Here is an 18958-nt window from a genome sequence, read left to right on the forward strand (position 1 = left end):
TTTTCAGCAGGGATGACAGTTCATTTTTTTTTTTTTTTTTTGGATTTTTCCCCTTTTTCTCCCAATTTGGAATGCCCAATTCCCAATGCGCTCTAAGTCCTCGTGGTGGCGTAGTGATTCGCCTCAGTCCTTATCACGTCTCTTATCATGTGGCTTGTTGAGCGCGTTGCCACGGAGACATAGCGCGTGTGGAGGCTTCACGCCATCCACTGCGGCGACCACGCTCAATTCACCATGCACCCCACCGAGAACAAACCACATTATAGTGACCACAAGGAGGTTACCCCATGTGACTCTACCCTCCCTAGCAACCGGGCCAATTTGGTTGCTTAGGAGACCTGGCTGGAGTCACTCAGCACACCCTGGGATTCAAACTAGCGAACTCCAGGGGTGGTAGCCAGCGTATTTTACCACTGAGCTACCCAGGCCCCCAGGGATGGCAGTTCATTTACTGCAGAGGTGCTTTAAAATGGAAAAGAACACTTTACTATATTCTCGGTTCCAAATGCAAAAGGATGAAGCTCTCCTCACAATTCAGTTAACTTCATCAATACACAATATTGAGTTTAATTTTCTGAATCCCTCAAAGAGAGGCAGAGATCAATGTGCAGCAATAAATCAGAGTGTTAAAAGACAGTAACACTTTAGAATGTTTCTCATTTTCCCTCATGTATATGTAATTGGAGCCAGCTGGTGCGTTATAGCTGTGCGGGATGTGTAAACCTCACTCCCCTGGCCTCAAGAGGTGCACTAGCGACCGACACTAGGGACTGTAGCCTTTAGCCTCCTCGTTAGCGCACCTGCCTCCCATACCAGATATGCTGGTTTGAATCCCGCTCAGAGCAGGTCAAACAGATCCGTTTACAGTGGTGCCGTGACCCGGATGGGAGTGAGGTTTAGGGGAGTGAGTATAACGGTAGCCAGCTGGTGCTTTATAGCTGTGCGGTATGTGTAAACCTCACTCCCCTGGCCTCAAGAGGTGCACTAGCGACTGACACTAGGGGCTGTAGCCTTTAGCCTCCTTCTTAGCACACCTGCCTCCCATATCGGAGACGCTGGTTCGAATCCCACTCGAAGCAGGTCGAGCAGGTCTGGTTACAGTGGTGCTGTGATTCGGATGGGAGTGAGGTTTAGGTGGTTTAGTGTAATGGGAGCCACTGAAGCGTTATAGCTGTGCGGGATGTGTAAACCTCACTCCCCTGGCCTCAAGTAGCACACTAGCGACTGATGCTAGAGGCTGTAGCCTTTAGCCTCCTCGTTAGCTTGCCTGCCTCCCATGCCGGCTGATGCCGGTTCGATTCCCGCTCGGAGTGGGTCGAGCAGGACTGGTTACATATATCTGTTTGTGAAAAATAATTAATGGCAGTAAGTCATGAGTTAAAATGTATGATCATTATTGTATGCTGTGACCATATACAATTGGTGAGAGATAAAGCATAAATCATGTTTACACCTCATAAGACTTGCAAAAGACCTCTTTGGTGACATTAAAGGGATAGTTCACACAAACATGATAATCCTCTTATCATCTACTGACCCTCATGCTGTCTCAAACTCATATGATTTTCCTTTTTATGGTACACTACACAAACGAAAATTTTTGAAGGATATTATGATGTCTGTTTGTCCATACAATACAAGTCAATGGGGTCCAAAACGTTAAAGCTCCGAAAAGGACATAAAGACAGCATTAAGGTAATCCATAAGAGTGGTTTGATCCATGTCTTCTGAAGCGATATATGTTGGTAGATATAGGTATTTCACTAAATGAAGAGCCACATTCTCGCTTATTCTTAAAAACAGCATTGTTTTCAGACTCTCGAAAATCGTGATTTTGACATTATTGTTTTTATGTGAATAAATAAAGGTAAATTTCTAGATTCAGCATTATTTGTACTACAGATCTTTGTTTTGTTGGACAAGTAAAACTAGCTTCATACCATTTGACCACATTTGGTTTTCGACCATTGAAAATGGATACAATTTAACAATTTCCCCTGGAGCCACATTAAGAACCTCATATCTCTGGGATTTACACATACATGGCCTTACAAATGAAGATTCATAAAGGGAAGTTTGTTCTGAACAAGAATATAAAAGGATATAAAGATATCTTTAATACTTATGGAGTTATAGGCACTCTAACTTTGGAAAAACAACACACAAAACAGTTTTTTTTTCCCCATTATTGAACTCATACCATTGGCATATAATACAACTAGAGGTGCTGAAGTCAACTGATTTTAGCAATAGACCGACCTATCAATGTGTAAAAATATTTTTTTTTTTACCTGTAATTTGGCTCCAAAATCAATGGCGAAAATTGTCATTTTGACCCCAATCTAAAATATAAGGGATTACTCTGGAAATATTGATCCATGGCATTTAATATTTTGTCTTTCATCATAATTTATGCATTTATTTCACCAGTAAAATATATATAAATATCAAAACAAAATTTTGGGGACCTCTGGTTGTGTTGACATGGAATGACCCTGTAAATTTTCATTTCAAATTTTCACTCAAATTTGTATGCTGATAATATCAAAAATGAAACAATTGTTTTAAATAATATTGCAAAATAGAAGCACTTCCACCAGTGGTTTTAAGACTTTTGGACCTCAATATATGAACACTGAAATTGCAAATTTGGTTACTCACACTGATCAGGGGCAGAATGGCCATTGGGAGAACCGGGACTTTTCCCGGTGGGGCGGCCACGAAACAGGGCCGAACAGGTGGCAATAATCTGAAAAGGGCTGCCCGTTATGCCGAACGGGCCGTGATAGGCTGAAGAGGGCCGCAAAATGGCGCAGCGATATGCCAAAGGGGGCCACGATATGCAGAAAAGGACAGCGACATAGCTGGGTGTGGGGATGGAGGCATAGTCGTGTGTCTGTTTACGGGAGAGAGGGAGTGGTGTGGCTCGTCAAACTGGTTGGCGTAATTTCTAACAGCTGTTTCTTGTTACAGTGATAGCGGAGAGAGACCTCAAAAAGCAGCCAAGACATGCCAGAGAGGCGAGAGAGCGACACAAGAGTGTAGTGTGAACTTAAGTACCTGAGAAGTCTACATTGTTAAAGACTCTAAAGAGTATCTGAGTATTTGTGTTTGTTTACGTTTGAGTGGCGTGCCCAAAGACTAAGAGTGTGCAACCAAGTGTGCAACCAAAAATAAAGTCTGACCTGCACTGCTTAGTTGTCTCCCGACTCCTCGTGTGTATGAACAATGAGACTTATCACACTGGGCAAACACTCCTCTTCCACTTTCATTGCATATAAACACTCAATACATATTTAAAGCCATTCTTCTTCAGTGAATCCAGGATGGATGGTCCACAGAGACGCACCAGTGTGTGTGTGTGGTCAGACAGAATGAGCAGGATGTAGATCAATCCTTATTAAAACAGACCCCGAGAGAACACAAACTGGGCCAGTCCCATTAAAAGCTGCCTGTGTGAGGACTGGTTAGGGCTCAGGGACTAAATAGATGTATAGGTTAGTTAGCTGAATAACACATTAGATCAGCCCCCCACCACTTCCACCTCAACCAAAAATCCATTCAGAAAGAACATGGTGCTAACTAGGGTTGCCAACTTGGTCCCCTGGCAGTGCTGGACAGGTGGCAACCCTACTGCTAACACCCTTGATATACTACTTAGCATACTGTTTAAATAATATAACTAAGGTTATATGCATGCAGTACGCATACCGATACACTACATGAAACTGATGCTTACCGTATTCAGTGTGCCAGTTGAGCCGTTTCTCAGAGTACATCTTGTCCATCAATGGTTCAATGCCAGTCACAGCATTGTCAATAAACAACTTTTTTTTTTTATGTGAGTATGGAAACAAGGCTTCGCACTGTGTACTTTGGGAAAAATCAACCAGCTTATCTTTGAATATCAGGTGTTTACTTTATAAGTGTCTTATTTAGAGGTCGACCAATAGTGGATTTTGCAGATACCGGTAACTATGGTGGTGGGAATGGCCGATACTTTTTAAAATTGATTTATAGAATGTCAAAATAATTCTTATTCTTTCCTTACTATGGTGGGCACAGACAAAGAGTCCTAAATAAATATAATCCCAGATGCAGTTTATTGTTCAACCAAATTCCCAAAAAGCAACTATCGGCACTGATTAATCGGTATAACCGATATATCGTTCTACCTCTAGTCTTATTCGTTTTTGCAAGCACCTCAGAACATTCAACACAGTGTGGACGTGGTTTCGTTATTTAGAATGATGCACGAGAATCACTATTTTGTGTCCTGTTCGCCATATTTCCGTCATTTTGTCCAATTTTTTTTTTTACTTCACTTGAGTTTAAACACAAGTACTTCTTCTCTAGCAGTGAATCTGTGTCTTTAAAGTGAACACATTTTCTCATTCACTTCCAAACAATGTTCACAAAGAAAACAACTCACTGTTTTTAACGAATCCGTTTAATCTGATTCAATGACTCAGTCATCACACATAAAAGAAGCTAATTTGTCGCCACCTACTGGTGTAAGATATGATCTGCAGAAATGGCGGAGAGAAACTTTTTTTCAAATTCACATGAATTCAAATTTAACAAATTCTAAATCCTCAGTGGTGAGGAGGTAAATCTGTTCGATTAACTCTCTCAAAATTCTAGGCAATGAAGATATTCTTGTTCTGAAGTAAAAAAAAGAAACATTTCCTTTCCTTTAAATATCCACATGTATTAAGACCCTTTGAAAGCATTGCACACTGCGTTTGCTATTAGTCTGTGTACAGGAAGACACCAAATGAGCTGGAACTAAAGGGGGTTTGGTTTTGAACAATGACCCAGATGAGCTGATTAAACATATGACATCAGCATGGTCCACAGCTATATCCCCTCAGGGTAGGGGCCGCTTTTATTTCCCTCCCAATCATCTGCATCAGTGCTGCCGAGAGGTTGGACCCAGCAATGCTGACTTCTGCAAACAAGGCAGCACCAACAAGTGAGAATACACAAATCCAGTGGCGGATTTAGGCATGGGCGACATGGGCAGTTGCCCAGGGTGGCATCTTGTGGGGGGGGGGGGGGGCGGCACGAGGCACCCACACAGACCCCCCTCCACCCGTCAACAACTTTGGGGGTGTGTTGAAGTGGGTTTCTCCCAAGGCGCCATACAATACCACCCATGGTTTTTAAACATGCCTAATTTTGTTTTAAAGGTCTCATACAATAGATTTACATGCATCCAAGGTCAAAAAACACTTTAATTTGCTCATAATTTAAATTGCAGCATTACCTTTTTTTTTTCCCAGGGTCAAAAACAACTAATTCAATGATCCGTTCTAAAGGATTCATTCTAAACCTTTCAGTGAGCCTACTCTTCTCTGATTGGTCAGATGTCCCAGTCTGTTGTGATTGGTCTACCGCTTAGTGTAGTGTTTGAGGGCGGGTCAAAGCTGTTTGCGAGCAGCCAATGAAGACCAGAGGTGGGTTTTTTGTTACCAAATTACGTAGGTCAGTACAGGAAGTAAGTCTGAAATTACTAACGACTCGTTTCAGGTGTTCAGAATCGGTTCTGTCTTTTGGGAGTCAATAACTCCATTTGTCGTGCACTTAGATTTTTGTAGACTTTTTTACATTCACAAACAGCTATATAACACACTACATGAAAGGTAATATTTGAAAAACTATAATAGGTGCTCTTTAACCATGAGTGGAAGTGACGCCCCCTTTTGGAGTTGGCGCAACCCCCTTTTGGTGTAACCCCACCCCTTTGGGAGTAACCCCGCCCTCTTTGGGAGATTCCGCCCCCTATTTGAAGGTCTCCGGCCTGCAGCTATACCTACGTGACAGTTTCAAACCATGTCCATGACAGTAGCTGGGATTTGTAGATATGCTGCCACTTGCCACTGAAAAAGAACATTTGCAACATCTGTACATTCTGCACATACTGCATGAAGTCCTGCACACTATCTATTCTCAATAAATAATAAAATCTATTTATGCAAACACATACAATAACACACTGCAGATTTGACATCACAAAACTATGGTGGCCCAGGGGTGCACAACACAACAAAATTAGCAAAGCAAATAAAAGCTACATTAAGCTAAATTAAGCTACAATACAATTAAGCCACAACACAAAAAAAATTATCAGAAAAGAACAGGCTTAATTTTGTTGTGTTGTGGCTTAAATGTCATTGTGTTGATTCATTTCATTGTGTTGTAGCTTATTTCTGTTGTGTTGACTTAAAGCTGCACTACGTAACTCTGTGCTCTCATGCGACATCTGTGGTTGAAACTTAAAATTGCAAGCAATTTGTGGAAGAACACATTACGGCAGTCGTGTTCTGGCAAATGAATCTCCTAAAAGCTTACCTGGACATCGCCTGTGTGCGATCATGACTGGAGGCGGAGTCATAACGTGCTATGCTGATATTATGTTATACGATTAAACATTTGAAACAGAAATATTACGTGCTTTGATGAAGATAAACAACACTCTTATTTACATATTTAAATGGTTAAACTTAAATCGCTTTTCTGACACTACACTCAAAGCACTTTTAAACAGAGAATAGGGGACTCTCCTCAGCCACCACCAGTAGATCTTAATATGATTATTCAAGTGTTTTATCTATTATTAATGTTTGAATTGTACTACAATTACATGATATGGCTGATACGAGTTCAATAGAAGACTTTATTATTTTTATACTCTATTGTCCAGCCTCAGTTACTACAATAGCATGTCTATGCAATGCTCACAATAACACCGTAAATTAAAATATAAAATAAGGATTCGATAATGATGGGATAAAATATATTTTATTAAACATAAAAATAATATGCTTATGTATGCAATATAACAATTACAAGAAGTCAATTTCAGAAGTCATACATATTAAACATGTCACAGTAACTTAACCGGACTACATAGATACATCACTACCGGTTAACACACGAGTTGTGTTTGATTCATAAAAGCATGGCAAGCAATATAAGCTTCAACAACCCTACCAGAAAACATATCCAAGCATTAGAGCAGGTAAACAACTTCGCCAAACGGATAACAGATAAACATCCATCTAGACTGCAACGATGCTGTCCTGAACAGTGTTGCCAATGTAGCGAATTTGTCGCTATATTTGGCGACGTTTTAGACATGACGGCGATATTATTAATGTGAATGCGACAGAGAGCTAATTTAGCTACTTTAAATAAAATCTGGTGATAATCTAGCAACTTTCTGCTTCAAACAGAATATAATTATCTAAAAGATAATACTTGAATAAAGATAACGCCATACAACTTCCTTCTGTTTCTATAGGTTATAGCAACTGTCAGTTTGCAGCTATTGACCTAGATCCCGCCTATCCCCCAACTCCCTGCTGTTCCTATAGGTTATAGTGAATGTCATATAGTATTTTGATGCATAGACTTTACCTACCCCTCCTCTTACCCCTGAGTTCAACAAATCAAAGCGAGTTATCTTAACGATTGACAATATACGTAAAAGCTCGTGCCGTGCAGAAATGTTCATGACATCCCCTGAAGAAATCAACCAAATTGAAATTCAGTGGCATAACAACTGGAATTAAATACTCACTCAACAGGCACGTGCGTGCCCTTACAACATTTTAGCGACATTTTAAGGCGCGTCTAGTGACTTTCACCCAATAGGAATTGGCAACACTGGTCCTGAACTGTGTGAGTGTGACTAAACTGAGCTAAAACAGCGTAGTTAATTTCTCCAGTCGGAACATGAGACAGCCAGCACTTCTTTACTGTCTATGGACATGACGTAATGACGCAAGAATAAACGTAGTAAGCCAGCAGTCACGGGTGGAATGCGCCACACTCCATCCCAGTAGGTGGCGGAATATGCACCAAAAGCTGGTTTGTCAACCGCCATAAAGCGTCAAAGAAGAAGAAGACGCCAGGGGTGGACTTGCCATAGGGAGAACCGGGACTTCCGCAATAAGCTGAAACGGCCATAACAGGCTGAAGAGGGCAGCAAAACGGCGCCACGATATGCCGAAAAGGACTGCGACACCAGAAACTGAATTACTACAGTTGCTGAGAGAGTGACAGTAAATTTGGTCTTAATCCACCGCTCTCTATTTATGTTGTTTCTGGAAAGTCATTCAAACGTAATAGTGGATTTTTTCTTTTGTTCTTGTAGCAAATGGGTAAGTGAAAATAAGCACGGCTTTAGTGAGCACGCGCTTGTCTCGGAGTGGCGCAGCGCGTTCACGCCAGCATCTGATTCCTCTCGCGCTTCTCGCCAGCAGCAGGTAAGAACATATAAAAGTGTAAATAACAGGCGTGTTTTATTTAAAAGAAGGGCTTAGTGACACTTTAGTTGACGACTAGATATCCGAGACTGTTATATAAGTGATAAAATGCGGGATTATTGTGTTTTGATGGCCGTTTTCCCTTTAGTTTGCGTTGCTAATCTTACAGCTGGTCATGTCAACTGTCATGTAATCTGTATAAACTGCTACAACCTGCTCAAAATCACTCAACATATCGGGAGAAAGTGGAACAAAAGTCTATGAACGTCTTCCAAACACTCTTCTGAACCTGCGTTTTGCATTAGGCATGTAAACATTATTTTAGAGCTAATGTGGCTAATTGTGCTAGCAACCAATTTAAATAATGCGAGAATAAATGTGATTTTCTGCAGCCACATGCATCAGCTTGAGTGATCAGGACTGGTTATGTTTTATTTTGGGACTGGAGTTTTGCTGAGGGTGGAAACATGAGAAGCATGTGTTTGTTGACATTGACATGTTGTCATTGACCTTGGAGCACACATACACGCATAGTTGAAATATGTGGAGATCTTTGCCAAGAAAAATAATAAAAAAACGAGCAAGATCTTCTGCTGTTTGGTCCAGAGGAGAGCAGGTGCACGTTTTAGGTGTGTATTTACAGTACACCTGATTACATCTGGGAAACATGACGGGACGTTCAGTTATTAAGTTAATTACACACACACAAACTCGCACTCACACTCAAACACTTACACACATTTAAACACCTTCACACACCCAAACACTCACAAGCGCATACACACACTTACTCTCAAACACTCACACACACACATGTTGGTGCAGCTATCATTATGAGGACTCTCCATAGACATAATGATTTTTATACTGTACAAACTATAGATTCTATCCCCTAACCCTAACCCTACCCCTAAACCTAACCCCCACAAAAAACTTTCTGCATTTTTACATTTTCAATAAAACATCATTTAATATGTTATTTCCCTTGTGAGCACCACCCAAAAGGTCCTCACAACCAGAAATGTCCTCACAGAACAGGTTGATTCTAAATACTTTGTCTTCACAAGTATAGCAAAACTTGTACACTCACACACACACACAAACACACTCACTCACTCACACACACGCACTCACACGCACTCACACAAACATACTCACTCACACACGCATATACACACGCTCATACACACGCTCACACACACATATAAACACAAACACTCACACACGCATACACACACACGCTCACACACACATATAAACACAAACTCACTCACTCACACACACACACACACACACAAAAACACGCTCGCACACGCTCTCACATACAAGCACTCACACAAACACTCACTCACACGCGCATACACGCTCACACGCGCGCTCACACGAACACACTCACTCACACGCTCTCACACACACACACATATAAACACACTCACTCACACGCATATACACACACACACACACACATGTTGGTGCAGCTATCAATATGAGGACTCTACATAGACATAATGATTTTTATACTGTATGAACTATAGATTCTATCCCCTAACCCTAACCCTACCCCTAAACACACACACACACACACACACATGTTGGTGCAGCTATCAATATGAGGACTCTACATAGACATAATGATTTTTATACTGTATGAACTATAGATTCTATCCCCTAACCCTAACCCTACCCCTAAACACACACACACACACACACATGTTGGTGCAGCTATCAATATGAGGACTCTACATAGACATAATGATTTTTATACTGTATGAACTATAGATTCTATCCCCTAACCCTACCCCTAAACCTAACCCTCACAAAAAACTTTCTGCATTTTTTACATTTTCAATAAAACATTGTTTAGCATGATTTATAAGCTGTTTTTCTCATGGAGACAGACTGATTGTCCCCACAACATCACAAATTTCAGGTTTTACTATCCTTGTGGGGACATTTGGTCCACACAACGTAGGGAATACACGCTCACACACACACACAGACACACACACACACATAGTTGAAATATATGGAGATCTTTGCCAAGAATAATAATAAAAAACGAGCAAGATCTTTTGCTGTTTGGTCCAGAGGAGAGCAGGTGCACGTTTTAGATGTGTATTTACAGTACACCTGATTACATCTGGGAAACATGAAGGGGCGTTCAGTTCTTAAGTTAATTACACAAACACACACACATACTTACACTCACACAAACACTCACACACACAATCTCTCTCACACACATACTTACACTCACACAAACACACACACATACTTACACTCACACAAACACTCACACATACTTACACTCACACAAACACACACACACACAATCTCTCTCTCTCACACATGCACAGTTTAAATAGTTGGAGATTATTTACATGTGTATATCTGCAAAACCTCAAAGAACATTCAGTTCTTTAGTTAAACACACCCACTGACCCACCCACACACATACAAAGTTTCAGAACTTTACCAAGAACATACAAGGATACAGACGTAATATCTAATAGTGTTTGGTCCAGAAAAGAGCATGTGGAGTGTCTCTTTCTCTCCAGATATGTAAGTAGAGCGTTGATGAAACTGCACATCTCATGCAAATGGTGAATAATTAAGGTGACAGACTGCAAACTGTACTATAAACTGCTTAAATCGCCTGAATTAATTTAGTGTTAATGAATAGAAAGTGTGTTTGTGTACCTGTCACTAGGGCTGAAACGATTAGTCGATATTATTGACAATGTCGACAGTAAAAAATGTAGACAAAAATTTTCGTCGTTGAATAGTCATTTGATCTAATTTAACGCAACGAGATGCAACATGATGGCGTGCGATAAATCTCACAGTCCAGACGCACTCAACTTTCCAAACAGCTTCAGATGATAAGACCAGGAGGACTTGGAGCGCATTGGGAATTCCAAATTGGGGAGAAGAATACAAAAAATATAATAAAAAAAATAATTGTATATTTTATTCAGTTTAATTCTCCGTTGGCACTTCTATCTCAGTCAGAGGTTGCACTACAGATAAAGTTGCCAGCATGGTCTGTTTTTATCTATAATCTTCATTTCCTTGGTGATTTTAGAAACGTATGTCATTTCATTTGTGTATATAAATTTAAATCTTTACATTTTCAGTAAGCAGCCAGGGCCATAGCAACCATTATAACCTGGGGTGGGGGAACATGTCCCCCCTACTTCTAAAGATATTTTTAGGAAATGAAACAATATATTTATATTGTTTTTAGGAAATTATATGTGATATTTTAAAGTAATGAACCAAGTTCAATACTAGTTTAGCTAGTTCAACAGCATTTGTGGCATAATGTTTATTACCATAACAATTATTTCGACTCGTCCCACCTTTTCTTAAATACATTTAGGTTACAGTGAGGCACTTACAATGGAAATGAACCCAGATTTTTGCTTTTTTTAAAGGAAAGGAGGGACAAGTTGAAATTTATTTTTGTGGATATCAACATTTTGCAACAAAAGCTGTCGATTTAACTTGTATTGAACCCGGCATATTCCTTAGAGTTTCTATCACCATGCACAGACATAGAAGTTAGCCCCAGTACAGCTTTAAGACCCAGCAGAAGCCTGTGCCAACCGGTCGGTTCAGCAATGAACTGAACCAATGCACAAGCAACCAGTTAATGGTAAGCTACAACAGCCAGAACCCACTGCTTTTCAGGACTACAGGTCAAACAATGTCAGGTTAATGACTCTAAGATTACTTCTTTACATCTCTCGAACCCCTGTTTGGAAAACCCTGTTCGAAGCATTTAATATGGGCGTCGGAAAAAAATATGTGCTCTTACGTGCTGCTTCGGCATATGGTGTGAAACAGGTTTACTGTACTTGAGTATATCTGCGAAACATGAAGGAACATTCATTTCTTTAATTACGCACGCATGCACAAACGCATACACAGTTTAAAACGTTTCAAGCATAATATCTATTGCTGTTTGGTCCAGAAGAGTGCATGCCATCCTTGTGTGTTGATGTATATATATGTGTATTTCAGTACTATGAGCATCATGGAAGTATGATGTACACTAGGGCTGTCAACTGGGCAGATAAACTAAGTTCGAATTTTTACTTTATTTTCAAATAAAGTCCTCTGATTTTTTTTTAAATTTACATTGTTTTCTTAGTCCACAAGAGGACACATTAAACCATTCAGCACTGTTATATTATTGCAAACAACATTCCTGGCTGTTAAAAAAAAAAAAAAAAGAGCATTTCATTTTCAACTAATCTGCAAAAAATAAATAAATTTGTAGCCGGTCCATATTTTCAAATGATAAGTCAAAAGTAAAATGAATACCATGTGAATCAGATGAAACACAACAGACTGGAACTGAACGCGAGGATCTCTAGACACACATTTCCAAGTTGAACATCTTTCCTGACAAAGCATTTAAAAAACTAATTGCTTGGGGGGCCTGGGTAGCTCAGTGGTAAAAAACGCTGGCTACCACCCCTAGAGTTCGCTAGTTCGAATCCTAGGGCATGCTGAGTAACTCCAGTCAGGTCTCCTAAGCAACCAAATTGGCCCGGTTGCTAGGGAGGGTAGAGTCACATGGGGTAACCCCCTAGTGGTCGCTATAATGTGGCTCGTTCTCGGTTGAGTGTGGATGGCGTGAAGCCTCCACACGCGCTATGTCTCTGTGGCAACGCGCTCAACAAGCTACGTTATAAGATGCGCGGGTTGGCGGTCTCAGACGCGGAGGCAGCTGGGATTCGTCCTCCGCCACCCGGATTGAGGCGAATCGCTACGCGGCCACGAGGACTCAAAAGCGCATTGGGAATTGGGCATTCCAAATTGGGTGAAAAAAGGGAACCCCCCCCCCCCCAAAAAAAACTCCGCTTAATCTGAGAAACACTTATAAGAGAGCAAGACGCAATGGCCAAAGACCGCCACCAGCTATAAGGGGCTGTTCACTCCACCACCAGCTGTAAGGGGCTGTTCACACTGAACACTTTTGCAAACATCCATTTGTTTTTCTATGTATACATGCACTAGACGAACGTCTTTGTTTCTCTTTGTTTTTGTTTATTCTGCGTCTCGTGCAGGAGCGCTGGTTTTTTTTTTTTAGATGATGTGTCTAATTAAAAAGAACTTTAAAAGCATCTTGAGACACCTGTTTTCTGTTAAACTGTATTTGTTGTGCTGTGTCTCGCCTTTTTTAGCGCAAGAATGCAATCAATCTGAAGTCATCGTCAGTGCTTCCAAAATTCTAATTCACAGTTTTAGCATTCGAATATGTATTGTTTTCTTAAATTCGACGAATATTCAATATTCACATTTTATTTGACAGCCCTAATGTACACTTGTGTTTGATCCCTGCAGTTCAAATCTTTCCTATATTTACATTGACCTTTGAGTCCACACATGGTAAACCAATGTTTCTCAATCCTACTGGAGGCCCTGCAACACTTAACATTTTGTGTGTCTGTCTTATCTTACACTACCAAAGACTGTAACCTTTTAAGTTGTTTTCACACCTTGCTTGCATGGAGCATTTGTTTCGGAACCTGCTGTTTTTTCTTCCTTAGTTTGGGTCGTTTACATATATATGAACACAACAATTGCTCTCGGTTTCCCACCAAAACAATCAATAAGTGACTTGCATGTGACTTAAATTTTGAAATTTGGGAAAATGCAACATTTAAAAAAAAAAAAATGTTGTGCCTGTTTCGAACTACATGATTCAAGTCTGAAAATGCCCTTTGAAACCTTTAGGTTTGGATCATTGGAAACAGTGTATTGGTCAGCTTGGATCACATGTGCCTTGTAATCCATTATCATTCACTATATGGCCAAAAGCACTGTATGTGGACACCCCCTTCTATTTAACGGTTTTGGCTATTCCAGTTATTTCTGTAAGGATGTATCTTGATGCTACACTATACATTGAATTTCAGACATTTCAGCCTTGTAAAAACCCATCAGTTTGGGGAGGGCCCAGTGGTTGGTCTGGTGTGGACCTGAAGTGAACACCCTTGGGATGAATTGGAACGCTGACTGAGCCAGACCCCATTGCCCAATGTCAGTGCCTGATCTTACTGATGCTCTTGGGTGTGAAAGGGAGCGAATTCCCACAGTCATCTTCTAACATCGAGTGGAAAGACTTCCCTGTGCAAGTTGATTAAGCAGCAAAGGAAAGAAGGATGCCCATGCTTTTTTAAAATGAAATATTTAACAATACGCAACTGTGTTTGGGTCAAACACTGGCGTTGGGTGATGTGGCTTGGGTCGCTGTTAACATTCTAGTTAATCCCAAGGGTCTGGACTTTGGTGGGTGTGTCAGATAAGGAAGGTGTACAACAAAGTAAAGTGTTGTAGTGCCTTAGAAGCAGGATTGAGAAATATGAGTGTAAATATATTCAGATTACTAAAACTAATGTAAGAATACTGCAATTTCCAATGTTGTTCTTTCAGAGGATTAGGTAACGTGTTCTTATGCCAGTTACTCTCATGATAAAAGGGTTACAGGACATGACGCAAATCTTGTTATCAGCAGAGTGCTCAAGCACTGATTGCGCGGAGTGCGCCTGAAATTATTTGAACTAATTAGAAGGCCCACAAGGTGGCAACACTCACATTTGAGCCATTGCTGTCACAAATAAGTGCTGTGAAGATGTAATCGCTGGTAAACAATAGGAGAAGGTAGAAACAACAACAGTGGATTGTGCACATCAAGAGCACGTGTGTGAGGAGGCCAGGAGATACTAGCACTTATATAACTCCAGTCTGAAGGACTATAAAGACACATTTATGAGTCTAAACTCCTGAAGAGAAATACGGTGGTGTCTCATAGGCGCCAATCGCCTGTGTATACGCACGCAGTCACATGGAGTATACTTTGACAGGCTCGAATTCAACTGTACGAAGACGCGAAACGTTCACATCAAAATCGAGATACATTGCATGGTCAGTGCACACTACACATTTTTTGGCATTTGTACAATTTACTCAAACACAGTTGGCCTCTTTTTTTAGACGTCGGCGTATGTGCCTACCATTGACTCTATAGAGTATCACAAAGCAGTCGTAGTGCACTCTTGTCTAACGTGTCCATAGTGCTCGAATGCACCCAAAACGGAACAACATGCAAAAACAAACAAACAAAAAAAAAAACATTATAACCTAGCTTAAGTGGAATGACAACTTCTATTAATGGGCCATCTGGGATCATTACGATTGAATACCAGTCACTTTAGTTCTGATTTAGTTAAAACAAAAGCGTCATATCTTTAACTCTCTGTTCAATGTTGACGCAGTTCATTTGGTGTTATTGTAGTAGGTCAGACCCAACTCCAACATTTAAAAAGTTAAACTGCTGTTCTTTCAACTGTGTTTTCTCTTTAGCTCACGGGCAGTCATGCTCTCTAAAGTAGCCACCATGGCTGGGGTTACAGCTCACAAGATCAGCAAACACATCACCTTCTTCATAAATGACATTGCAGGGACTCCTACCTTTCTACCTGCTCAGCCTAAACCCCTGTTACTGTTGATGCCGTGGCTTGGCTCCAGACCGCAGGCCATTGCAAAGTACTGTGAGATTTACTTTCGCACTGGCTTTGATGTGCTCGTCGTGGAAAGTGAGGTGAGCCAGTTCCTGTGGCCTCGCTGGGGGCTGGAGTCCGGTGGCCATGTTCTGGAGTTATTAGAGAGTGAGCGCTTCTCTCAGCGCCCCCTTCTGGTCCATGCCTTTTCCATAGGGGGATATACATTCTGTCAGGTGCTCGTTCATGTGGCCAAAGACACCCAGCGTTATCAAGGCCTGACAAACAGGATCAGAGGTCAAATCTACGACAGCCTTGTCATGGGTTCACTGGAGCATATGGCTGTTGGTATGTAGAGACATGTCTGTCTTTAGTGAAAGCCAAACATCCTTCCCAATTTCAGTCCAATCCCATCCATTCATTGATTTATCATTCTTTTTGTTCTTTGTGAAGATCCATCCATCCATCCATCCAATATGTTTTATTAAACACAAAATAGGCTAATATGCTGTAACAGCAACAATAACAAGCCATTTTCCAAATAGTTTTTTTCTTAAAACTGTAGTTTGTTTGGCAGTAAAGACATAATGGAGAGATGGCTGACAGCTCAGTCGACATTTAAATAACAACTAAGCAAGGAAATCTGTATAGGAAAATACAGTACTATGAATATTAATAGGGACAAACAACTTAAGAAGAGTGTATACTCATGGGGAACTATTTTAATATGCCTAGTCTATTTAGTTGCTGTGACTAGGGAAAGTAATGGTCGTGCTAAATCTTTACATGTAAGCTACTTTCAAAGAAAGATAGACATAGTAGTACTCATTAATATTGGTAAACTTGTTAGTGACTTTACTGGAAAAACTCTTTAATAAACACTTTATCAATCAGAATGGTAATCACAATATCTCGGGGTAATGTTCGATTCATTAAAGCATGACAACCATTCCGAAATATTTACAGAAAATATATCTAAGCAGTTAGCGAGTAATTAGCTTCAAACCAAGGAACTCAAACTGTAGCTCCACCCTAACGTCCGCCTTAGGACTGTTGCCCTGAAACTGCTGGCTCTGCAGATGGGTAAATCTCGAACATCATAGCAACCACCTTATCAATTGTCTAGCATCATCCTAGCAACCACATAGCTTTCAACCTTCTAATATATCTTCAAACTAAATTTGGATTACTTGCCCTTCAAACCTTAAATAATATTCAGACTTCAAGGCTTTTTTTTTTTTCTTCAGTGTTCAGCTTCTTTGTCAAGTCAGCATTCAAAGTTTAGTCTTGATATACTTTCCTTTTCTAGTTGTCACTGAAACCTATTTGTTCTTGTGTAATTATTTTGGATGAGTTTTGTTTTTTTTCTCCAGGATTGGGTAAGACAATGTTCCCTCGGCTGGAAGGTCTCGTGAAGAGGGCCAGCCTACTGTACTTCCGTGCCTTTAAACACCAGACAGTCGACTATTTCAACACAGGAATCAATGTGTTCTGGAACACTCCTTTGACAGCGCCTGCTCTTTTTTTCTTCTCCGAAAACGATGCACTGTGCGACTACCATAGCTTGGAGAAAATGGTGGATTTTTGGAGGAATCGAGGCATAACTGTGGAGAGCAAGAAATGGAAGAAGTCTGTTCATGCAGGTCATCTGCGTACCCACCCTCATGAATACCTGTCCACCCTGGAGAATTTTGTGCAGTCCCTCAACATGGTGCCTCTGAAGGCCAAAATGTGAATTCAGGATTCTGACTTTCACTCAAATCATTTAAGGAATAGATCACCCCAAAATGATTTACACGCCCTGTAGTGTTGCACCAAAACTTAATGACATTCTGTCAAATCTTCAGATGTCTTTGCCCTATAAGGAAGGTGAATAGTGACTCCGAGCTATCCATCTCCAAAAAGGAAAAGCAAAACACCATAAAACCTCAGTAAAAGTAGGACTTGTGCACTATATTCCGAGTCTTCTGAAGCCATACAGTCAGAACTGAATTCTCATTTTTGGGTGAACTATCCCTTTAAACATCAAGTTAGCCCAAAGTGCCTGGTTTTACCACTAAATAAATGTTAGTATTTTATGTTCTTGGTTCAGATGGTACTAGATCAGATTGCCTCAGTCTTGCAATATTGGAGTGTTTGTCAACCCACTCCAGTCTTTCCAAATGTATGCAATAACTATATGCTATCATTTCCGTCCAAATATACATATATCTACAAGAGGAATCTGAATTAATGAAGACCATAGCACTGTTAAATGAATAATGAAGAAGTGTACTAAATACAGTGTGTGGATACTTTAATACTTTTGGTTTATTGCACTATGCAATGAAGCTGCTGTTTAAGAAGTGTATAAAGGTCAGAGCTTCTTTTGTAATACATGAGTTTATACAATCATTTTGTATTAGATGTTTGTTGTAAACACTTCATAGAAAAACAACTTTAACAGAAGGTGTTTCAAAGAGCCGTTCGTAATAAATCATCAATTATATGATATGACTTTTAGCACCTATTAGCTGGAATACACTTGGGTAATTTATATTTATCTCAAAAAAGAACTTTGGCAGTACCCCTGACCACCCTTTCCATAGTAAAGATTACTTCACTTGACATTATTTCCAAATGTAGAAACAAGTATACAGTATATACAAATCAGTAACAAAACCTAATTAAAGCTGCAAGCAGCAATGCGGATTCCTCCTCAAAACTGCAAATTATGTAAAAATTGACATGGTAGAGACATGTACTTCACACATGTACACAACATTTCATTAATTTCTTGCAAGAGTTTTCATATGAACTGGTGATTGAATCAAAGTATCGGTTTTATGACTAGTGGATTTGTAAAGCATTATTTTAGCATTAGTGATAAATAATAGTAAACTGTAATTCTGTCATCTTTTGACATATCAAGGTGAAACTTTGCACAGTACTTAAGAGTGAAGTCATCTTGAAGCCTGTTAGGTTGGAAAAAAAAACAGTCAAACTGGCATTAGATTGTTTGGACATATGGATATTGAGACAATGTGGACATTTACATAAATGCACACCTTTCAGCCATTTTGTATTGTATTCATTTTTGCTAAATGTTGAATTGAAAGACATGTATCCTACACATACATACCGAGTTCCAAGTCAATTGGAGCTATGGTCTATGGAGATTTTTGTAGTTTT

At 40.1% G+C, this 18958-nt stretch overlaps 1 protein-coding gene across 3 annotated transcripts; it reads left to right on the plus strand.

Annotated features, from left to right (window-relative positions):
- The first annotated feature begins 7935 nt into the window (after positions 1–7935).
- On the plus strand, positions 7936–18845 carry LOC127417078 (uncharacterized). Of its 3 annotated transcripts, XM_051656801.1 has the most exons (4): positions 7936–8069; positions 8162–8273; positions 15651–16135; positions 17161–18845. In XM_051656801.1, exons 3-4 carry the CDS (start codon positions 15664–15666, stop codon positions 17520–17522), a joined length of 834 nt encoding a protein of 277 aa, XP_051512761.1. In that variant the 5' UTR covers positions 7936–8069; positions 8162–8273; positions 15651–15663; the 3' UTR covers positions 17523–18845. The 3 variants fall into 3 exon arrangements, with proteins under 3 accessions (XP_051512761.1, XP_051512760.1, XP_051512759.1); XM_051656800.1 differs by having other exon boundaries at positions 7972–8273; XM_051656799.1 differs by lacking the exons at positions 7936–8069; positions 8162–8273 and adding an exon at positions 10603–10835.
- The last annotated feature ends 113 nt before the right edge of the window (positions 18846–18958 follow it).

This window comes from Myxocyprinus asiaticus, chromosome 26, assembly GCF_019703515.2.
Source record: "Myxocyprinus asiaticus isolate MX2 ecotype Aquarium Trade chromosome 26, UBuf_Myxa_2, whole genome shotgun sequence".
NCBI lineage: Eukaryota > Metazoa > Chordata > Actinopteri > Cypriniformes > Catostomidae > Myxocyprinus > Myxocyprinus asiaticus.

Coding starts and splice junctions, on each gene's coding strand:
- LOC127417078 (XM_051656799.1), top strand. CDS start 10,807: ATGTGGAGTGTCTCTTTCTCTCCAGATAT. Junction 10,836..15,650: donor GTCTCTTTCTCTCCAGATAT/GTAAGTAGAGCG, acceptor TTTTCTCTTTAG/CTCACGGGCAGTCATGCTCT. Junction 16,136..17,160: donor ACTGGAGCATATGGCTGTTG/GTATGTAGAGAC, acceptor TTTTTTCTCCAG/GATTGGGTAAGACAATGTTC.